The sequence below is a fragment of the Apium graveolens genome, chromosome 8 (assembly GCF_009905375.1).
Source record: "Apium graveolens cultivar Ventura chromosome 8, ASM990537v1, whole genome shotgun sequence".
Classification (NCBI taxonomy): domain Eukaryota; kingdom Viridiplantae; phylum Streptophyta; class Magnoliopsida; order Apiales; family Apiaceae; genus Apium; species Apium graveolens.
Genome location: NC_133654.1, coordinates 9500438 through 9526079, shown reverse-complemented (window position 1 = coordinate 9526079; position 25642 = coordinate 9500438). Strand labels below are relative to the sequence as shown.

General features: G+C 32.6%; 1 protein-coding gene and 1 long non-coding RNA gene across 2 annotated transcripts; one reads left to right on the top strand and one right to left on the bottom strand.

The window, feature by feature from the left end:
• Positions 1-3703: 3703 nt before the first annotated feature.
• On the bottom strand, positions 3704-4697 carry LOC141677070 (uncharacterized). Its single transcript, XR_012557318.1, has 3 exons — positions 4587-4697; positions 4347-4472; positions 3704-3959 (listed from the first exon to the last, which is right to left on the bottom strand). It is a non-coding gene; the product is annotated as an uncharacterized LOC141677070 (long non-coding RNA).
• A 15518-nt stretch (positions 4698-20215) lies between these two features.
• Positions 20216-20932, top strand: LOC141679257 (secreted RxLR effector protein 161-like). The gene has a single exon (XM_074485761.1). The coding sequence runs from the start codon at positions 20216-20218 to the stop codon at positions 20930-20932; it is 717 nt and encodes a 238-aa protein (XP_074341862.1).
• Positions 20933-25642: the final 4710 nt, after the last annotated feature.

The window sequence follows — 25642 nt, the reverse complement described above, 5'->3', positions numbered from 1 at the left end:
CTAATATATAGACTAATAAAGATAATGGCTACAAATAAGCAACCTTCTCCTGAAAAAATTAAAACACTCCCATCACCTCATGACTCTCCTAAAATAGCTCAACTAAAACAAATGACCAAGTCTGAACTACATGACTAACTAGGTGACTAAATATCTATTATATATATAATAGAGCAAATGGGGGGTTGGGTGAGACATTTTATTCAAATATGAAATGACTATTTAAACTCTTGTCCTATTTAATATTCGTATTTAATATCCATTAATAGCTAATCTTCATTAAAGTATATGACTTATTTTGTAATTAATAGCTAGACACACTAACATATATGTATACATTTATTATTTCAATGATATAAAATTTAAAATGTGATAAATTTAATTAAGAATTAGATATCTGAAATGATTATTAATATAAAAATTACATCAATTTTTTAGTAACATGTATTAAATTAATTATGGTTTAAGAGAAATCATCGCTAAACAATTTTAGGATACACTTGCAAAACGTAATATTTTTAAATTGTTTGACATTTAATACAATTTTTATGACATTCTTTAAACATCAAACACTTACTTATAAAATAGACAATAATATTATTACATATACGTCATCGTGTACTGTAATATTACATGAAATTATTATTAATATAACACAGAAAACGTATTTTGCAATTCAAAATATATTTTATCATGTCGATAGTATATAGTCACATGTACACTACACTATGCACGTGTGTTACACAAAATTACCACCAATATAACATAAAATTTTTTATTATACAGTATCAAATATGAAGAGGCAAGTCGACAATAATATAACTGCCATTAGAAACTTTTTTTGAATACAACACAAAGCAAAATAAAGTTGGTAATCCTCAATATTTATCATTAATTTAAATTTTTAAATATGCCAAAAATACACCAAAATTAATAAAAAAAATTGTAATATTTTAGAATATGCCCGTTAGCTAGTTAGCCTAAATAATTAAAATATGGAGTAAACATATAATTTAGATTAAAATCCTAACATGGGATTCCCACTAATAGTAATAAGGAAATCACGTTTACAACCCCTGGCATGTCGATTCTTGAGAACATCACAGGCAATTCCATTACATGAACCAACAATAAATAAATCACGTGTTAACTCACCTTCAAGATAAGGAATATCACTGCATGCCTTAACAATATGGTAATGTGAAACTGTATTGTGATAATCTTGAATCCTGTGGACAATAAGAGATCCATTGTTTTCTGAGGTACCACGAAAATAGGAATCAACAAAATTAGGGTTTGAGATTAAGGAAAGCCAGGCCTTGGAAACCGTTGTACAACGGAGTAAGTATTTTATAGGAAGCCTCAATAGAGAATTGATAATCAGATGATCCGGAATATCAAGTCCTGTAAGGTTTGCCATGAAAAAACTTCCAGCCTGAGGATCCGTACGATGAACATCTTCTGAACCAGCCATGTACTTTCTCAAATTCACGTCTCCCTATGTACATAAATTTCTCATGGTGAGAATAGAAACTTTTAAAAATAAAACTCCTACAGTAAAAAAAATCAGTCCACACATGGTGCTAAATCTATATAATTCTGATTTAGAAATCCTTATATCTCTTTACCAAATCGAAGATGTCTTTAACACTGTCACAATTTTACAAACTTAGAAGAAACTGAACAAAGATGAAAATATGTGCCATGTGCAAAAAGTATTGTCCTAAAATCAGAAACTGCTGAGTATTTTGGAATATGGGAAGGAAATAGCCATAAAAGGAATAGAATAGTTCAGGATTGAAGTATAATGCGTTGTAAAGATTTAACATCTGAATCTGGTTTGAATTCTTTGATCAGTCTACCACCAAGGAAGGAGAAAGGATGATAGCCTTTAAATATATGGCCAAAAACACTTAGATTACTTCATATTTGTAGGTACAAATATCTTTGTTTTATTAGTACAACATTTGCATACCTTTATCAGTTTACTCTTTTTATTGGATAAATGGGAATACACTACAAAAAAGCTGGCCATTTACGACGGTTTTTTTAAACTGAAATCGTCGTAATTGATCCATTTACGACGGAAAAAAATCGTCGTTTTTGGTCGAGTAGTAAGTTCTTTTTGTCGTCATAAGATAAAATTGCGTCGCAAGTTAGAAAGTAGGGACCCACATACTCAATAAAATAATAAATCTACTTACAACGCAATATATCGTCGTAAGATACGAAAATACGACGAAAAATAACGTCGTAAGTTTTGTACTTACGACGGAAAAAATGTTGGATATTACTTTACGGACCCACTTTTAATACGATAAAACATAATTTTACGACGGAAAAATGCGTCGCAAGTTAGAAATTTCCGACAGAAAAAATGTCGTATTTTAGAAGGTGGGGCCTACAATCTTGGAAAATGAAAATTAAAAAAAATAATATGAAAATGGCAACATTACGACGGAATATACGAAGAACAGCCGTCGTAAGTTTAGTTTACTAGAATAATTACGACGGAATGTATGAAGAACAACCGTCGTAAGTTTTTTTTCCAGAATAAGCAAATACTGATTTTCCAGTTTTCAGCATTTTCGGATTTCAAATTGGACCCTAAACCTGTACAATCACAAATACCGATTTACATACAATCGTAGCTTAATCCGAAATCAAAATCAAATAACAAGCAATCATCCACGCAATTGAATAAATCTAAATTTAGAAACATCTATGAATTTTCTTTCGTAATCACAAATTAACTAGATTTTTACATTATATTTTTTGATAAATGAGGTCTAGCCTCGTAGAATATATTAAGAGAAAGAATATACAAAGAGAAATGTAAGAATTCTCATCTCTAAGAACAAGCCTCTAAGAGGCAAAAAACTAGCATAAAAAAAAATAGATATACAACCAAGAATAGAACCAAAAGAGAGGCCCCAAAATATAACCAAAACCAACTAAAAAATCAAACCAAAAATGCCTGGAACTCCAAGTGTCAAGCAAAGAAGACCTTGAAATAAGTCCAAGGAAATCAGAAAAAGACGGGAGTTCCCCCCATAAAGTCCCAGTTCGAGAGAACCAATGTCATATCAAAAAACAAAGCAACATCCAGGAGCATATGCTGCATAAAAATCCCGCAGAAAAATTCCAAACTATCAACCACACCTCAAAAAAACTAGAACTCGAAGCTCTACAATTTTCCCAAAGCAATTTGTACTCAAGAAAAACAAGCCATCCTGCACAGACCAAGTCACGCGAAGAGACTCGATGCCAACTCTCTCCTGACAAAATCTGCAGGTCCAGAAATAAAATCCCCAGATTGTGCTTACTGAAAAAACTAATGAAACTCCAGGGCCTCTCAATCTGAAGAACCAGAGCCGCATAAGTCTTCATAAACCCACAGAGATTACAGCACCACACCTTAGACACCAAGCAATTACATCTTGAAAACCAGCTGCTCGCAAACTCCTGGAAACACAGTACACAGAACCCAGCTTGAGAGCTCCAAAAACTGCTACCTCCAACTCCTACACCCGACTTAAAAATACCCTTAACCCCTAATCTCTTCGAACACTCAAAGCAACCCCCCTCCTACGCAAAAAACTAACCAAGTCAATGCTAAAAAAACCCAGCTCCTTCAAGAAAGTATAATAATGTCTCTAACGTAAGGTACCTCACTAATTGACAAAGAAAATATAATGTTTGTACAATTGTTGGATAAGCAAGAATAAAATATAAAATGCTTCTGCTTAAGGACACAACATATGCACAATAAAAGATGACAAATCCCAGTTTTTCCCCAAAAAGGAGAAACATAAAACTACGGAACGACTAAAACATACCATATAATCCTTCAACCAGGGTGCGATTTGCTCAGCTTCCATATTTCCCTTGAGATATTTTTGATTATCACTAGTCTGTACAAGAATGACGGGAACCTGATATTCGCTCAGCCCAATATACTGTTTGTTCAAAACCAAAAGGAAAACTAGCATGTCACATTATATTTAGTCAAAAATTAAGTACAATGGTGATAATTATGAGGTGGGGGAAGTACAAGGTTGATAAAATGGATAAAGAAATAGAACTGGAAAGCGCATTTACTGGCCTCAAGATCACCCAAGAGACAGCCTAGTCCCTTTCCTTTGTAGAGAACATCAACATCATTATATGTATATTACACTATACATTACTCTTAGTGTATGTGACAGATTCCTTGCATTGTTGGCATATATATATGAAAAGGTTAGTATACTACTGCATATAAATTTTGTTCCAGGTTACGAAGACAATATCTACAGATTAAAACTTCAGGTTTTCTTACTGTAAAAAGCGGAAAATGGATGTACCTTGGCATGAGGGCTGTCAAAGAATTTGACAATGAACGTATGGTTACTTGGGTCTTGGTTGAAAAGAGTTACAGTAGGCACACTACTTCCTGAAATAAACTTCTCCATAGCTTCAACATGGAAATCCTGCAAGCTCAAAAGAAATGAATATATTTAAACATGGGATTAAACTGCTTTCTCAAGTCCTGGAATTGAACCCCAAATCAGAATATCAATATAATTAAAGGATTATTGTAATACCCGAGAATCAACAAAGAGTTCGTCAAATGACTTGATCAACCTAAGTGTTGATTTGGTGACTGAGGATTCACCCTTGGGGATGAGTTTGTATTAAAATAGTCCAATCTAAAACAAAAAGCTCAAAATAGTTAGCATTACAATGATACCAGATAACAAGGAAAAATCATATCAAAATAAAGACATCAACTACTTACAAGGGTGATCTTTTTTTCATCAATAATCTTAGATATATTAGTATTTATTTCCTCACTATCAGGCTAAGAGTGACGACGAAATTCATCTTGAACAATATTTAGTACACTATTCACTGGATTTTCATTACTTTGACAATTTATGTGACCGTGAGATGAGCTCTCAGACTGAACACCTCTTGACAGACCTGAAAAATAATTCCATGCCGATATTTTGCAAATGGGTGAACAATTCAGATGGAGTAATGTGAAATCTTCCTAATACAGAGATGTTTCTTCAGAGTCTTGTCCTTCTCTGCCTCCCTGAGATCTCACAGCAAAAAACAGTTGAAAAAAAAGAACATCTCAAAATGGTGTTCAAGCAGTCAAGTTCATCTCATTCATAAGCCAGTAAAACAATACAGATTTAACCCAAATATCCAGCTATACAACTATCCAACACAACTATAATCACCAATTGAACAAAACAATTATCACTGAAACAAACAAAATATCGAAAAAGAGAATATACAACTGAAATCGATAAGACAACTGAAATCGATAAGAAAACAAAAACTACTCACCCAAATACCCAAAATAGTCGATTATACAACTAAAATCGATTACATAACTAAGAAATACCCAATATTATACAAAACCCATGTTAGTAAAACTATTACCAGAGGTATTGCTGATGCAGAGTGTGGCTTCATTTGATTGAGTTTTTGGCTTCATTTTCTATCTCAGAACTTAGAGATATGCTGATTGGGAATAAAACCCTAATAATGTGTGGCTCCTGCGGCGCAACTAGTATAGTTTTAAGAAAATAAAAATCTGAAAACACTTTTCACAACATAATATTATTATTTATATAATAATTTTTGTAAAAAAAATTATAAAAGGTAATAAAATAAAATTTAATAATTATATATTATTAAAATTAATAATACATATATTTTTTATATTATACTTTTAACGGATTCAAATTTGGATTTTTAAAATATTAAGATTTAGAATATTCTTCATATTGAATACAACGATTCTCATCAGTTTGACTAGTAGAACTAACTACTGTTGAATCCTGAATTAGTGTTACGATTTATTTAAAAATATTTTTCAACGATCCAACCATATGGATGTCAATAGATATATATATTAGTGATAAAACCAAAATTTCATATCAAAATAATTTTATTTGGTTTGACATTTTAACAGTCAAGCATCAGTTTGACTAGTACAGCTAACTAGTATTGAATCTTGAATTAGTGTTTCGATTATATTAAAAATATTTTTCAATGATCCAACCGTATGGATGTCAATAGATATATATATATCAGTGATATATCCAAAATTTCATATCAAAATAATTTTATTTAGTTTGACATTTTAACAGTCAAGCTTTAGTTTGACTAGTACAACTACCTAGTGTTGAATCCTGAATAACTGTTACGATTATTTTAAAAATATTTTTTAACGATCCAACCGTATTGATGTCAATAGATATATATTAGTGATATAACCAAAATTTCATATCAAAATAATTTTATTTGGTTTGACATTTTAACAGTCAAGCATCAGTTTGACTAGTACAGCTAACTAGTGTTAAATCCTGAATTAGTGTTTCGATTATATTAAAAATATTTTTCAACGATCCAACCGTATGGATGTCAATAGATATATATATCAGTGATATAACCAAAATTTCATATAAAAATAATTTTATTTGGTTTGACATTTTAACAGTCAAGCATCAGTTTGACTGGTACAACTAACTAGTGTTGAATCCTAAATTAGTGTTACGATTTATTTAAAAATATTTTTCAACGATCCAACCATATGGATGTCAATAGATATATATATTAGTGATAGAACCAAAATTTCATATCAAAATAATTTTATTTGGTTTGACATTTTAATAGTCAAGCATCAGTTTGACTAGTACAGCTAACTAGTGTTGAATTTTGAATTAGTGTTTCGATTATAGTAAAAAAAAATTTCAACGATCGAACCGTATGAATGTCAATAGATATATATCAGTGATATAACCAAAATTTCATATCAAAATAATTTTATTTGGTTTGACATTTTAACAGTCAAGCATCAGTTTGACTAGTATAGCTAATTAGTGTTGAATCATGAATTAGTGTTACGATTATTTTAAAAATATTTTTCAACGATCCAACATTATGGATGTCAATAGATATATATATCAGTGATATAACCAAAATTTTATATCAAAATAATTTTATTTGGTTTGACATTTTAACAGTCAAGCATTAGTTTGACTAGTACAGCTAACTAGTGTTGAATCTTGAATTAGTGTTTCGATTATATTAAAAATATTTTTCAACGATCGAACCGTATGGATGTCAATAGATATATATATTAGTGATAGAACCAAAATTTCATATCAAAATAATTTTATTTGGTTTGACATTTTAACAGTCAATCATCAGTTTGACTAGTACAACTAACTAGTGTTGAATCCTGAATTAGTGTTACGATTATTTTAAAAATATTTTTCAACGATCCAACCGTATTGATGTCAATAGATATATATTAGTGATATAACCAAAATTTCATATCAAAATAATTTTATTTGGTTTGATATTTTAACAGTCAAGCATCAGTTTGACTAGTACACCTAACTCGTGTTAAATCCTCGATTAGTGTTTCGATTATATTAAAAATATTTTTCAACGATCCAACCGTATGGATGTCAATAGATATATATATCAGTGATATAACCAAAATTTCATATCAAAATAATTTTATTTAGTTTGACATTTTAACAGTCAAGCTTCAGTTTGACTATTACAACTAACTAGTGTTGAATCCTGAATTAGTGTTACGATTATTTTAAAAATATTTTTCAACGATCCAACCGTATTGATGTCAATAAATATATATTAGTGATATAACCAAAATTTCATATCAAAATAATTTTATTTGATTTGACATTTTAACAGTCAAGCATCAGTTTGACTAGTACACCTAACTAGTGTTAAATCCTCAATTAGTGTTTCGATTATATTAAAAATATTTTTCAACGATCCAACCGTATGGATGTCAATAGATATATATATCAGTGATATAACCAAAATTTCATATCAAAATAATTTTATTTAGTTTGACATTTTAACAGTCAAGCTTTAGTTTGACTAGTACAACTAACTAGTGTTGAATCCTGAATTAGTGTTACGATTATTTTTAAAATATTTTTCAACGATCCAACGGTATTGATGTCAATAGATATATATATTAGTGATATAACCAAAATTTCATATCAAAATAATTTTATTTGATTTGACATTTTAACAGTCAAGCATCAGTTTGACTAGTACACCTAACTAGTGTTAAATCCTGAATTAGTGTTTCGATTATATTAAAAATATTTTTCAACGATCCAACCGTATGGATGTCAATAGATATATATATCAGTGATATAACCAAAATTTCATATAAAAATAATTTTATTTGGTTTGACATTTTAACAGTCAAGTATCAGTTTGACTGGTACAACTAACTAGTGTTGAATCCTGAATTAGTGTTACGATTTATTGAAAAATATTTTTCAACGATCCAACCGTATGGATGTCAATAGATATATATATTAGTGATAGAAGCAAAATTTCATATCAAAATAATTTTATTTGGTTTGACATTTTAACAGTTAAGCATCAGTTTGACTAGTACAACTAACTAGTGTTGAATCTTGAATTAGTGTTTCAATTATATTAAAAATATTTTTCAACGATCGAATCGTATGAATGTCAATAGATATATATCAGTGATATAACCAAAATTTCATATCAAAATAATTTTATTTGGTTTGACATTGTAACAGTCAAGCATCAGTTTGACTAGTACAACTAATTAGTGTTGAATCCTGAATTAGTGTTACGATTATTTTAAAAATATTTTTCAACGATCCAACCGTATGGATGTCAATAGATATATATATTAGTGATATAACCAATATTTCATATCAAAATAATTTTATTTGTTTTGACATTTTAATAGTCAAACATCAGTTTGACTAGTACAGCTAACTAGTGTTGAATCTTGAATTGGTGTTTCTATTATTTTAAAAATATTTTTCAACGATCCAAATGTATGGATGTCAATATTTATATATATATATATATATATATTAGTGATATAACCAAAATTTCATATCATAATAAATTTATTTGGTTTGTCATTTTAACAGTCAAGCGTCAGTTTGACCAGTACAACTAACTAGTGTTTAGTTCTGAATTTCTGTTTCGATTATTTTAAAAATATTTTTCATCAATAGAACCGTATGAATGACAATATATATATATATATTAGTGATATAATCAATGTTTTATATTAAATTATTTTATTAAAATATTTATTTTTTTCTGAAATTCTTGAAATGTCACCCAAACAAATAAATGTTGACATTAATATGGTTGGATAATGAAATAATATTTTTTAAAAATTGAAATTATCAAAAATCACGTGCTAGTTTACGACGGAATTCGTCATAAATTATTATCTAGCAGAAAATTTGAGAAAAGTCAAATTTACCGCCAAAATTTTGGGGAAAAGGTTAAATTTCCCTCTTTGATAACTTACGACGAATTTTAATTTCCGTCGTAAATTGGATATTCCAATATTTTCCGTCACAAATATTTCGTCGTAAGTTTAGATGAAGTATTTTTTTATTTAATTTCAAGTTAAAATTTTAATAAAAAAATTTAACTTACGACGAAATGTTCAACTCGTCGCAACTTCAAATGAATTTTATTTTCCTGCCAAAAATCTTTGGGAAATTTTTATTTCCGTCGTAAATTTGACGATCCGATTTTTTCCGTCTCAAATATTTCGTTGTAAATTTAGATAAAATATTTTTTTATCCAATTTCAATTTAAAATTTTAATAAAAATAATTAACATACGACGAAATGTTTAAATCGTCGCAACTTCAAATAATTTTCATTTTTTTAATCGTGTTGTGCATAATTTTATTTGTAAAATACTAAATTTACGATGATTTTGGCTTTCGTCGTAAATAATTACGACGTTTTACTTTTTTCCGTCATAAGTTGGGCGCACATTTTTTTCCGTCGTAAGTTTGCTGTCGTAATTGACATATTTTGTTGTAGTGATAATTCAAATACACTAAAGATGAATGAGGTTCGACTTATGATTCATTTTTAAAAAAATACCACATGATTCATGTGTATAGTACAAAAAGCTGTTCATTTAAAACTTATAATACCACATCCTTCGGTTTGACCCTACTCACCGACAAATAATATATAATCGTATTTTCTGTTTATGAAAGAGTGTCCCCTGCAAGGAAGAAACAAAGTTCAGTAGGCCTATATCAAATATTTTTAGACCTCTCCAAAATCATTGTCTTTAATACCACTTACCCCCATGTAACCACCCAGCTAAGAACACTACATGAACTATTAAACTCGCACACAGAATTTACACTACCAATCATCATACGCGTTCATGGTATTAGTCATTCCACACAATTGGCCTCAAATTAGCATGAATATGTTGTTTTGAATAATTGATCGATCTGATTAATTAAAGACATGTTTTATAAGTAGATAAGTTCATAGGGGAAGGTTAGGGTTTCGTAGTGGAGCCAATAAATAGACTAATCAAATATATTTAAACCGGATATATAATTAGTAAGATAACAAGGGTACCAAAGGAATCATTGATTTGATTCGGCATCGCCGGACAATTTACAGCCGAAGAGAGGAGTAAAGAGCGAATACAGAGTGTATCGCACGAGGGCTTAATTATTGTGCATGGTGTTAAACTAAAGCAAAGAAATTCTCAGAACTCAAACAGCGGAAGCAAACAAACATCATTAAATTGAATCATATACATACACACACAACTGACATAGATACCAACCTGGAATGGAATAGATAATTATGCGACACTGGAAGGCCCTTTCTTCAAACACGGTGTGTATTAAAAATGGCAATTTGTAATTGTATGTCAACCAAGGGTAAAACAGTATACTTTTCCAAAAATTTTTTTGGCTCAACTCGTCCTTGGTTCCGGTTTAAGTAGAGGTAAGGTTGTTTTTATCATTATATTTATACTAGCCTATAATCCGTGCGATGCACGGATTGTTTTTAACATTTGATAATTTTTAGTAATATATTTTATAATATAATTTTCAATAGTTGAAATATAAATTGAATAACATAATAAGTTATAATAATATATGTTTTATAATAATTTGAAACTTAACTGAAAATAAATAATATAATATAATATGTTGTTCACAGTACTCGAGCCCTGAACCTGTAGAAATTATTAAAATAAAGAATATAAAAGTTTAAATATAATAAGCACTTGACGGGGTTCGAACCCTGAATCCATGAGAGCAGTTTAAATATTATTATAATAAAATTTTATTATTGCATCCAACGTTTCTCATCTTTCTGACTTTAGATTTAACGGTTGTTATTTATCGTACCAAATAACTGTACCGAGCAACCGACTATTTGCCAAATAACTATACCGAGCAACCGACTACCAAATAGAGGTTGTTCTGCTTATAATAGTATAGTATAGATTACAAATTTTAATTTCAATATGTTGTTGGTGGGATTTGAACATTATATCTCTTAAATAATTATGATTATATTAAGCGGTTCTAATCAATTAATTTGACGGTTCTAAATTGAATGAATAAAGATGGAGTTGAGTGAATAAAGATGGAGGCAGGCTGAATTGAGAGAATAAAGATGGAGCCTACATCAAAACTATACTCAAGAGTCCAAGGTTCCTCTATACCTTCATCCACGTCCACAAACTGAGTCCAGGGAATCAAGAAAAGTAGGGTTTGAGATTAAGGAAAACCGGGTTTTACAACTGAGCAAGTATTTTACAGGAGCGACCGTACAATGAACATCTTCTGAACCAGCCATCTACGTGCAAAATGTACTTTCTCAGATTCACGTCTCCCTGTGTACATAAATTTCTCATTTACCTACGGTTCTCATTTATTTAGTTTATATATGCTAATATGAAATATAAAATGAATATGATACCTATAGTAGAGGATTAAAACGAGGTCCAAACAATCAATAACTGATTGTAGCTCATACGATGCCAATAGAGATATGGTACACGGAGAAATTTATAGCAGGAGCATGAGCCTGAAAGAAGTATTTGTTTACGTAAGCATCTTCAGTGGGATCCGAAATTCTAAGATCATTAATTATCATAACCATAATTCTAAATCACCTAAATCCTAATTGTTTATCCAAAATTATCCATGCCAATTTTTTGACTCAAAAGAAATACACTGACAAAATATTAATTTCATATATTGACCATGGCATCAACGGTATAGGAAAATCTTATTTTCTTTCAACATCGGGGGTTCAAACTTACCTTTGGTTTCACTATTCTGCCGGAGGATTTGTTTAAGTTACTGTTTGCCGGAGGATTTTACCTTTACATCCCAGAATCAGAGTTTTGTACACTATATTGTCACACTTTACGGACTTTCCTTGAAGAAAGCGTTTCACTTTAAGAACCTTTTGGCAGTGACTCCATCACAGAGTATAGTTAACAACAGTATGAACAATTAAAGATTTTTTGTCAGACAGGAGAGACTTTGTAAGCCTCGATAAAAAAGGTAATTCACCATCTATCGGGAAATGTAACCTGTACTATTAGCTGAGATAAGATAACAGAGAAGTAGCCAGAAAGCAGTATTGAAAGCGCAACTAGTTCTACAAGTTATGAGGATAGAAATCTTAAGATCATGCATTGAACGATGTCCACATACTTGAAGTAAGGTTCTCAGACCTGCATGATTAAGCATTTGTAATATAACGTCAGGGAGAAGAACTGTAGAAAATAGACCAGATAGATGTAGTACATGACTAACAGAGGTGAAGTAACTAAAAAGCACTTGAATAAGAAGCACTTGATAACAAATTTACCATCCATTTCCCGCTTTTATGAGCATTCTGCTTGCTTGATTCCAGTGATTGAAACTAGGCTCTCCTTATACTTAGAGAAATGATCGTAACTTGAAACTGGGATCTCTCTGAATATTTTCTTCTCAGTGTTATACAAAAACACACTACTGCCTCGGGATAATAGCAGATTACCACTGTTAAAGTAGTGGTGCACACAGTGTATTGACAAGTGAATATCTGCATTAATAATAGTCAGCATCAGAGTCCAAGATGCCTCAGCTCCGCCACAACCATCTAGGCATTCAATATTATCTAACATCCACAAGCCAAACTTACCTAATTTACATTCTATCTCTGTACAAGTTATCGCCACAATCGAATTATTGAAGTCGAAAACGGTACCATGAATAATTTGGGTGAAGCACAAATTTAGCCTATTTTTATACAAAATTGACAAAAATAACCAATTTCTGAAAAGTTGGTCAACTTTGGCCGATGGGATACCCAACTGTCAGTGTAGTATCCACTTTATATAAGATACCCAACTGACAGTAGTGGAGTATCCCATATATGAAATACCCAACTATCAGTGGAGTATCTTATACAAATTGGGATACCCAACAAATTGGGATACCCAACTGAGAGTGGAGTATTCAATCGGCCAAAATTGACCACTTTTTTCAGAATGGCTATTTTTGTTAAATTTTTTCAAAAATCGGCTATTTTTGTCATTTTTTCGAATAATTTCGTTAGGTAACCTACATGAGCTAAACACCTCCTTATTTAAATTAATGGCCACAATGCTACGAAAGCTAGTCCAACACAGAAATCTGTTAACACAAATACCAAAACCATATGTGGAAGAACAATTTACTGAATAATCTGGGATCGTTCTCCAAGCATTCATGTTTGTAGAATAAACATCTTTACAATAGCCAGAAACAACTTTAAAATCATTACCAATGGGATCAAAACCAAAGCCATAAGGCTCATAATTAATAAATACCTTATTATTTATAGGTGGGGGAATGAGTTTGGACTCCTTCGTTGCTGGGTTCCAAAGCTAGGTACTATCATGAAAGTCTTGGTGGCTCGAAACACAAACAATTCCTCTAACAGAACCAACAATTATAAGATATGGCTTCCGCTGGAGCTCACTATGCTACAAGAACCAAGGTCGAGAAGTGAAAACGAGAGGTCATATTCATCTTTTACGACAATGAGAGTTTCATCATCTCCTGGCCTTGTGAGATTTGACAAAAGTAGCTCGTAAATAAATAACACCAGTACTTACACACTGCCTTAAACCGGAGTAAAGATTTCACGGGAAGCCGTAGCAGAATCTCATACAGAAGATCCTCAGAAAGCATGTCGCCGCTAGTTATACTTAAACGATTTGATGAATTCATCATAAATTGATCAGAGTGTATTTAGGGTTTTTGCTTTTCTCTATTAGTGCATGTCGGATCGGATCAATTTCGGATCGCATTTACTTTCGCATTGTGATATATTTGAAGAGCATCGGATCTGATGTGATTCGGTTTTGGTCAAATTTTGATTAAAATCGGATGAAATTCAGATTAAAATCGAACAAAATTTTGTTTGGATTAAACTCGGTTCGGATATTTTCGGATCATCACTTATTTTTTTTTTCAATTTTTGAGATATAAAAAATTTCTTTTTTATTTAATTTAGTATTTTTTATTGTAATATAATATACTTTTATAAAAGAATATGATTAAATAAATTTGATATCATAGACATAAAATTGTTTAAAGTATAATTTTTTTATTTCGGGTCAAATTCGGTTCGGGTAATATATTTTTCTGTTTTAATCTGTTCCAAGTTATAATCGGATCTTATTTTTCGGATAATTTTCGGTTAAATTTTCGGTAGAAGTATTTTTCGGATCTATTTAAATCGGCTTTCGGATAATTATCGGATTATTTAAATCGAATATCGAATCGGATCTCGATTTCATGAATTTCGGTTCGATTTTTCGGATTCAGACCCATTTTTTTCCAGGTCTATATAGGATACTGCCTAAATATGTACACATTCATTATATAATTTTTAATTCGTTCTTTAAACTCTTACCAAAAGCTTTTACCTTTTTTCTTGTCAAGAAATAAAGTCAATAAATGTATATTTTTTTTGGAAATTTATCAAAAATACCACTTTTTATGAAAATATTTGTAAAAATACGGACGCGGTTGCATATGAGGTTGAATATGAGATTGAAACGGTTGCATTTGAGTATTTATGCAAAAATCCCCTTTTTATATGATTTCAGTAAAACAACAAATTTGATAACACAAAATTTGAATATGAAAAATTTGTTGAAAAACAAATGTTTATTAATATAAAATTTAGGAAATACGAAAAATAAGGATATATATATTGGTAGCACTCATTGGAGAACCCAAGAGAATCTACAAAACCATTATTTAAAAAATATAAAATATATAATTTATTTTCTTTTTCATTATATATAATTACAAATTTTCCAAGTTAAAAATTGAAGTTACACGATTTTTTTTTATTTAAAAATCATTGAAATTTAATGAAAAAGTTTAAATTGGTTTTATAGTAGAATCACAGTTGAATAACTTATAAAAAAAATTCACTGTAAAATCAAATTTAAAATCAATAATCTTTTCAAATTTAAATTGTTAAATATTTTATAATATTCAAATATTATTATTATTCTAGATAAGCATCCAATTATATATTTTTTGAAATAAAATTTTACAATTTATGATCTATATTTATACTATCTATACTATCTATATTATAATAATCGGAATGAAATATAATTTGGTTAAACGGTTATTCCCTAATTTTGATTATTAAATAAATAAATAAATAGTACTATATATCCGCTAAATTACTAAATTATCAAACTACTGGATATAGTTTATCTATCCTACTTTATCTATCCTACTAAACTATGACCACAGCTTATCCTATTATTAAAAATAGATAAATTGTATTATATGATCACTAAATTACTAAATTCTTAAACTATTAGACATAATCTACTTATCCTACTAAACAACGATCACATGTTATCATATTTTTCTTTTATAAATTTATAATTATTATATTTTTATATAAATATTCTAAAATTATAATATTACGGGATAAATAAAATTTTTAAATATTAACCAAAAGTACGGGATTTAATCCAGTGACATTATAACAGAATCAATGATTTTCGATGGTTATATGTGGAGTAAATGCCTATATATGTATTAATATATAAGTATTATTTTTATTATTTGTTCAACTTTAGTTTTTCTACCTTAATCATGTAATATTACTGTCTCAAATCTGAAATTCCTACGGTTCCCGACAAAACAACACAGGGATCTGATTGGAATTGGATGGGATGAGTGACACGTCCTAATTTTATTTCAGGTTTATAGTGAACAAAAGATAAGTCCCGAAGGGGTGATGGTGTAGCTCATGTGGTAAATGAGGACTATGCCTTGTCGAACCACCAAGATTCGATTCTCCCCTACCACGTTATCAGAACAGATACTAAGTTATAAGCAAAAAGATTGGCAAAAAAAAAGATAAGTCCCGAAAGTTGTCAATCGTGGAATGTAATCAAGATGATGGAGAGGCATTATGTTAGAATTATCTTCAATTTTGTCCATGAGAAGAGAGACATTAACTCAAAGCCAATCACAGCTTGTAATTGTTAGAAATCAAACTCTCCATTAGGATATTAAATGAATAAATAAAAGATGGTTGTGCATGAGAAAAGAAAAAAAACAGCAGTTTTTCATGGTCAATAATAACAAGCTACATGTCTTGGAATCATGTCCAAAAAATAAGGTAGGCTATTAACCTCGAGAAGATGTTATCCAGAAGGCTTGGTCAAAGAAAGAAACAGTAACTCCTAAAATTAAGGTGAGCACTGCAGAAAAATAAGAACATCTTGAAAGGTGACAGTTGTTTTTGGTAGGCTGCATGGGAAAACATATAGCAACATATGTAAGCGATGACATAAGCATTTTAGAGCCTATAAATAGCAGTCCTACCAGTATTAGTAAAAAAAAACACAAAAAAGTAAAATATTTGTAAGGAAAAAGAGCAGAAGCTCTGTGTCTTGTAAAGGGCTGTAGCATGTATTATAAAATAGAGTCCTTATGTTCCTATTAAGTAAAATAAAAGTATTGTTGAGTTTATTTTAAGTAATATCTTATTCTAAAGCTTATTACGTTTTCAACAAGTGCCATCAGAGCTAAGGTTCCGTTCGTGAAAAATGGCGACAATGGCGCAACCAAATATTCCAAAATTGACGAGTACAAATTACGGGGACTGGAGTATTCAAATGAAGGTATTACTCGATTCCTACGATAATTGGGATATTGTCGAAAGCGGGTATGACGAGCCCACATATGCAGCCGCTGAAGCAGCCCTGTCAAATACTGAGAAAATGATTTTGAAAGAGACCCAGAAAAAAGATAAAAAGGCGTTATATACAATTATTCAAGGAGTTGACGAATCAACCTTTAAAAAATTTTCAAATGCAAAAACGGTGAAAGACGCGTGGGAGATTCTGCAGAAATCATTCCAGGGTGTCGAGAAAGTCAAAAAGGTTCGGCTCCAAGTACTACATGGGGAATTCAAAAATTTGAAGATGAAGAGTTCCGAAAATATTGGTGAATTTGTTACGCGTTTGAAAACGGTGACAAATGAGATGAAAAGAAATGGGAAAAGTCTCGATGATGTTCAGGTCATGGAAAAGTTGTTCCGTTCATTAACAAGAAAATTTGATTATGTTGTTACTTCTATCGAAGAGTCAAAAGACTTGTCCACAATTTCTATTGAAGAGCTCGTAGGTTCTCTTCAATCCCACGAGCAGCGAATGAACCAGTATGATGATGTAAGCCATTTGGAAAAGGCGTTGCAAAGTAAGGTATCCATTGGTGACAGTTCTGGCGGTAGCAGTTCTGTACGTGGAAGAGGTGGCTTTAGAGGTAGCTATCGAGGTGGACGTGGTCGTGGAAGGCAGTCTTTCAACCGAGGTCAGAATTCTGAAGGTTTTCAACCATCTGGTCGTAGTCAAAATTTTAGAGGCCGAGGAAGAGGTGGATTTCAACGAGGTGACAAATCTCAATTTCAATGTTATAATTGTAATAAATTTGGTCACTTTAGTTATGAGTGTAGAGCATCAAAAGTGGAAGAAAGGAGTCACTTTGCTGCAACAAAAGAAGATAAGGATGATGGCACTGCTATGTTCCTCACTTATAAAGGAGATGAGGAAAATAAGAAGAATGTTTGGTATCTTGACTCAGGGGCCAGTAATCACATGACTGGTCACAAGGAATTATTCGCGGAGATAGACGACACCATCAGCGGAGAGGTTACTTTTGGTGACTTGTCAAAGATTCCGGTGAAAGGAAAAGGTACCGTCACGATCATGTCAAAGAAAGGTGAAAAGAAATATATAAATGATGTTTATTATATTCCTGCATTAAAAAATAATATTATCAGTCTTGGCCAACTTGTGGAGAAAGGATATAATATACAGATTTAGGACAATTCCCTCATTATCAGAAATCAAGCTCGGGAATTGATTGCAAATGTGGAGATGTCAAAGAATCGTTTATTTACGCTTGATATGCAGAAGAATGTGCAGAAGTACTTAAAGTCGGTCATTAAAAATGACTCGTGGTTGTGGCATTTGAGATATGATCATCTTGGATTTTCTGGCCTGAAATTATTGTCAAAGACAAAGATGGTGGACGGCTTGCCAGAAATCAACGAACCAGAAAATATGTGTGAAGCATGTGTAAAGGGGAAGCAGCATCGACAAAGTTTTCCCGTTGGAAAATCATGGAGAGCCAGGAGGCCATTGGAGATTGTTCACACAGATATTGCTGGTCCATTTGATATCTCATCACTTGGAGGTAATAGATATTACCTAACATTTATCGATGATTTTAGCAGGAAAAGTTGGGTGTATATCATCAAAGAAAAGTCGGAGGCTCTTGATAAATTCAAGGAGTTCAAAGCACTGGCAGAAAAGCAAAGTGGTCATTATTTGAAGGTACTCATATCAGATAGAGGAGGCGATCGAGTATACTTCTAATCTGTTTAGAAGCTTTTGTAGAGCACATGGAATCAATCATCAGTTGACAACGGCCTATACTCCTCAACAAAATGGCGTTGCAGAAAGAAAGAATCGCACTATTCTTGACATGGCAAGGAGCATGGTGAAAGCAAAGCACTTGCCGAGAACCTTTTGGGCCGAAACCGTTTTATGTGCAGTTTATTTGTTGAATCGCTGTCCAACAAAAAGTGTCAGAAACAAAACTCCAAATGAAGCATGGAGCGAATGCAAACCATCAGTTGGACATCTTAGAATTTTTGGGTGTATCTCTTATGCCCACGTTCCCGATTAGAGAAGAAAGAAGTTGGATGATAAAGGCGAGAAATGCATCTTTACCAGATATGACAAAAAGAGCAAGGCGTACAAACTCTATAATCCCCTAACGAAGAAATTAATCATTTCTCGAGATGTTGAGTTTCATGAATCTGATTACTGAAGATGGAGCGAGGATGAAAGAAAAGTTGCTGGTTTATTTTTCAATGGTGATGACGATGACGGTGATAACCAGAACATTGAAGATGACGATGATCAAACTCCTCCACCAAGTCCAAATCAACAAACTCCTCGATCGACACCATCCACGGGAGAAAGCAGCAGTTCAGGGGGAGCACCACGACAGATGCGGAGTTTGGATAATATTTATGAAGCAACAAGTCCGGTACAAATATCTTTTGATTATTCTCTATTTTGTTTAATGGTTGAATGTGATCCAGTTACATTTGAAAAAGCTTCTGAAGAAAATAAATGGAATAAAGCTATGGACGAAGAAATTGGTGCAATCAAGAAGAGTGATACTTGGGAGCTCACAGATCTTCCAGAAGGACACAAAGCAATTGGTGTCAAATGGGTCTACAAGACCAAGACGAATCAGGATGGAGAAGTGGAGAAATACAAGGCGAGGCTAGTGGCTAAAGGCTACAAGCAACGATATGGAATTGACTATGATGAGGTGTTTTCTCCAGTTGCACGAGTTGACATCATCAGACTTCTTACAGCAATTGCCGCTCAAAATCAATGGAAGATTTTTCAGATGGACGTGAAGTCAGCATTCCTAAACGGTTATCTTGAAGAAGAAGTCTATATTGAGCAGCCTCCCGGATATGTTCAGAAAGGCCGGGAAAACAAAGTCTACAGACAGAAGAAAGCCTTATATGGTTTGAAGCAAGCTCCGTGAGCATGGAATACAAGGGTTGATGAATATTTTCAGAGAAATGGTTTCGTGAAGAGTCCATACGAGCATGCCCTCTACATGAAAACAAATTCAGGGGGAGATATTATGATCATTTGCTTATACGTGGACGACATGATCTTTACTGGAAATAATCCTGGTATGTTTGATGATTTTAAGAAAGTTATGACTAATGAATTTGAGATGACAGATATTGGTCAAATGTCATACTTTCTTGGAGTCGAGGTGAAGCAAAACAAAGACGGGATTTTTATGTCGCAGAAAAAATATGTGGAGCAGATTTTAAAGAAGTTCAGAATGGAGGAATGCAAGCCAATAAGCACGCCAGCAGAACCGAGCATAAAGCTCAGAGTTGATTCAACAAGGGAGTCGGTAAATCCGACATTGTTCAAAATTTTGGTTGGAAGTCTGAGGTACCTAACTTTTACTCGTCCAGATATTATGTATGCAGTTGGATTGGTTAGTAGGTACATGGAGAAACCGAAGCAAGATCACTTCATGGCAGCTAAAAGAATTTTGAGATACATTAAAGGTACACTTGGTCATGGATTATTTTATTCTCATTCTCAAAATGTAAAATTAGTTGGCTACTCAGATAGTGATTATGATGGTGATTTGGATGACGGGAAAAGCACTTCTAGATATGCTTTTCATATTGGTTCAGCGATATTTTCGTGGTCTTCAAAGAAGCAACAAACAGTCGCTCTCTCAACATGTGAGGCAGAATACATCGCAGCAGCAACATGCGTATGTCAGGCTATGTGGCTAGGCTACGTATTGGGCGAGTTAAATTTTGCAGAGGAGGTTCCGGTTAAAATTTACGTGGATAATAAATCCACTATTTCTCTCGCAAAAAATCCAGTGTCACACAGTCGCAGCAAGCACATCAATATTAAGTATCATTTTCTTCGCGAATAAGTGAATGAGAAAATTGTGGAGTTGGTGCACTGCAGGACTGAAGAAAATTTAGCGGATATTTTCACAAAACCATTGAAGTCGGATGTGTTTTACAAAATAAAAAACAAGCTCGGAATGCAAAGTCGAGTTTGAGGGGGAGTGTTAGAAATCAAACTCTCCATCAGGATATTAAATGAATAAAACAAAGCAATTGAAAATTATAAGTTAGAGAAATGGCAGTTGTATATGGGAGAAATAAAAGATGGTTGTGCATGAGAAAAGAGGAAAATACAGCAGTTTTTCATGGTCAATAATAACAAGCTACAGGTCTTGGAATCATGTCCAAAAAATAAGGTAGGCTATTAACCTTAAGAAGATGTTATCCAGAAGGCTTGGTCAAAGAAAGAAACAGTAACTCCTAAAATTAAGGTGGGCACTGCAGAAAAATAAGAATAGCTTGAAAGGTGACAGTTGTGTTTGGTAGGCTGCATGGGAAAACATATAGCAACATATGTAAGCGATGATATAAGCATTTTAGAGCCTATAAATAGCAGTCCTACCAGTATTAGTAAAAAAAACACAAAAAAGTGAAATATTTGTAAGGAAAAAGAGCAGAAGCTCCGTGTCTTGTAAAGGGCTGTAGCCTGTATTCTAAAATAGAGTCCTTGTATTCCTATTTAGTAGAATAAAAGTATTGTTGAGTTTATTTTAAGTAATATCTTATTCTAAAGCTCATTACGTTTTCAACAATAATAGCATGCAAATGGCGCAATCAAACAACCAGGGATTCAAATCATGAACTTGCGACATTTGCACACTATTTTTTTCTACCGAAGATTACCTGTACCTTTCGGCTTTTCATAATCTTGTTGCACAATACATTTAAACACCGTTTGTGTTATACAATGTGTTAGATATATTTGATAATGTCATGGCTAATATGATTTATGTTTAGATTTCAGATCTTACTTAACAGGACAAGTCAGTACTTAACCATTAATTAGTACTTATACTGGAAGTCAGGACTTAAGGATATCAGTACTTATATTATCAGGAGATAATCATCAGAAGTTAGATATCAGAACTTAAGTGCTGAAGGACGTTCAGATAAGGACAGTAGCTGATTAAAGGAAAGAAGATCGAGATAAACATAAGAAGAGATATGCATGAAGAAGGAGTTCCGTGAAGAATGGAATACTTGGAAGAAAAGATATATGATTGATATATTTTAGGAAGCAGAATTATATTCCATATCAATTAGCGATTATCTTGTAACTGTGTAGTATATAAACACAGACATAGGGTTTACACTATAAGTGTTATCATATTCGAGAAGATTATTTATTGTAACCCTAGCAGCTCTCGTGATATTTTGTTCATCACTGAGAGGTAACAGTTCCATACTGTAACAGAGTTTGTTGTTTCAATAAAGTTTGTTTTCTGTTACTTAAGATATTAAAGTTCGATTTGATTGTATTATACACTGTATTCACCCCCTCTACAGTGTGTGTGACCTAACAAGTGGTATCAGAGCCAATCTGTTAACACACATACAGTTAAAGATCCAAACACAATCATGTCTGACACAGAAACTCCAACTAAGCCTACCAAAACTGAAGAACCTCCAAAGACACAAATTCAAAGTCGGTATGAGACTATCAGAGTTCCCATACTGAGACCATCTGAATATCCCATATGGAAGGTAAGGATGACCATGTTCCTGGAAGCAACAGATCCAGAATACCTTGATAGAATCAAGGAAGGGCCTCACAAACCAACCAAGCTCGCAGTTGCAGTTGCAGGTGAAGCAGCAAAGACCGTACCAAAGGAGAAGAGTGATTATACTGCTGAAGATATAGCATCAATTGCTAAGGATGCTAAGGTACGACACTTACTGTATAGTGCCATTGATAATGTAATGTCAAACATGGTAATAAACTGTAAGACTGCTAAGGAAATATGGGATGCTCTGGAAACAAGATGTCAGGGAACTGAGATAATTAAGAAGAACAGGAAGACAATACACACTCAAGAGTATGAACATTTTGACTCAAAGACTAATGAGTCATTGAATGATTTATATGATAGATTTGTCAAACTTTTGAATGATTTGTCATTGGTTGATAAAGAGTATGATCTTGAAGATTCAAACCTTAAATTCCTGTTAGCTCTTCCTGAATGCTGGGATTTGAAGGCAACGACAATAAGAGACAACTACAATCTTGATGAAACAACTCTTGATGAAATCTATGGAATGCTCAAGACTCATGAACTTGAGATGGAACAAAAAAGCAAGAGGAAAGGAGGAAAGTCAAGGACAGTTGCTCTTAAGGCTGAAGAAGAATCCCCCAAAGCAGCTTCCTCAAGGAAAGACAAGGGTAAAGCTCTTTTCATAAAGTTTGATGCTGAGTCATCAAGTTCTGAGAGTGATGATGACTCAGATTCTGAAAGCTTGCCTGAGACTGATGCTGAGGAGGAGATGATGAAGTTGTGTGCTCTTATGGTGAAAGGTATCACAAAGATTGCATACAGGAAGTTCAGGAAGGGAAAGAAGTTTTCCAGGAAAGGCATAAGTTCTGATAAGAAGAATTTCAGAAGATCTGAAGGCAGAGGAGGAAAGTCTGACAGAGGAGATTATACAAATGTTAAATGCTATAACTGTGGTGAGAAAGGCCATATATCTCCTGATTGCAAGAAGGCAAAGGGTGATAAAGGCAATGCTCTTGTCACAAAGCAGAAAAGCTGGACAGACACCTCAGACTCTGAAAGTGAGGAGAACTGTGCATTGATGGCAAATGCTGATAAAGAAAGTGCTGCGAGCAGTTCTGAAGCTGCTGAAACAAAGGTACCTCAGACTACTTATGCTTTTCATACTGATGATATTAATGAGTTGAGAAGATATCTTAAAACCATGTTTGTTAGTTATAGAGATCAAACTTTAACATGTAAAAGATTAACTTCTGAAAATCTTGCTTTTAAGAAAAGAAATGATTTCTTAGAAAAAGAGTTAGTTATGTTCCATCAAACTCAGAAGGATAGAGATGATGCTTTTTATGTTAGGGATGAAGTGCTAAAAATGAATGAATCTCTAAAAACTGAGTTAGAAAAGGAAAGAGAGATTATCAGGACTTGGACTAACTCTGGCAAAACAACTCAAAATTTGCTAAGTAGTGGAAACTGGAAAGAGGGCTTAGGTTATGGAGAGGATAAGAATGATAAAGGAACTGAAGAAATTAAGCCTGTTGTTAAGCAAAAGCCAAAGTTAAAACCTGTTAAGTTTGTAACTGTAAAGTCTGAAAATGAGAAATCAGAAGTTAAAAAAGTCTTAACTTCTGACAAACTAAAACAAGAAAAGACAGCTGAAGTAAACGTAGGCTTAATGACAAAGAAGCAGCTTAAGCATAAGCTGAAAGATGTTAAGAATGCAATAGGAATGGAAAGGAAGGTGTGAATAAAAGCAATGATTATAAACCTGTTCCTGATGCTCCTAGGAAAACATGTCATAACTGTGGAAGTTCTAACCATCTGGCTTCTTTTTGCAGGAAGAATAAGAATATTAACTCCTTACCTTCAAAATCAGGAGTTAAGAGTCAGTCTGTTAGATACAAACCACAAAATCCTTGTTTTCATTGTGGTAGTTTATGACATTCCATTTATACTTGTAAGGAATATCATAGTATGTACTATGATTATTATCAAATAAAACCTTCTTTGAAGAAAGTTTCCATTGTTCCTTCTAGTATAAATTCTGATTCAAAGTCTGATAGTGTAAGTTCTGATAAGAACAATGTTAACATAAACTCTGATGCTAAATCCGCTGCAAATGTTAACAAACTTAATAAGACCAAAGGATCCAAGCAAGTCTGGGTCCTTAAAACTAATAATTAGTGGTCTTTGTAATTGCAAGGCAACAAGAAAAATATTCTAGTTCTGGATAGTGGATGTTCAGGACATATGACTGGAAATAAGGCCCTGCTATCAGACTTTGTGAAGAAAGCTGGCCCAAGTGTTTCTTATGGAGATGGCAACATTGGAAAAATATTGGGATATGGCAATATCAATCTTGGGAATGTCATAATTATAGAAGTAGCTCTGGTCTCAGGACTTAAACACAATCTGCTGAGTATAAGTCAAATCTGTGACAGAGGTTATCATGTTGATTTCTTTGAAGAACACTGTGAAATTGTGAGTAAATCTAAAGGCAAAGTTGTTCTGAAAGGATACAGGTGTGGTAACATTTATGAAGCTAAGCTTTCAACAAGTACTGATGGTTCTGCAATTTTTCTGATGAGTAGAGCATCAATTGAAGAAAGCTGGAATTGGTACAAGAAACTCTCTCATTTAAATTTCAACAATATAAATGAACTGGTCAAGAAAGATCTTGTGAGAGGACTGCCAAAGTCAGTATTTGCTCCTGATGGCCTTTGTGATTCCTGTCAGAAAGCCAAACAAAGAAAATCTTCTTTTAAGAGCAAGACTGAATCATCAATTCTTGATCCTTATCATCTACTACATGTTGATCTATTTGGTCCAGTGAATGTCATGTCTATTGCAAAGAAGAAATATGCGTTGGTCATAGTGGATGAGTTCACCAGATACACATGGGTGTATTTCTTGCACACAAAAAGGGAAACTGCATCTATCTTGATCGATCATGTCAAACATCTGGATAAATTGGTCAAAGATTCTGTGAAAATCTTAAGGAGTGATAATGGCACTGAGTTCAAGAAT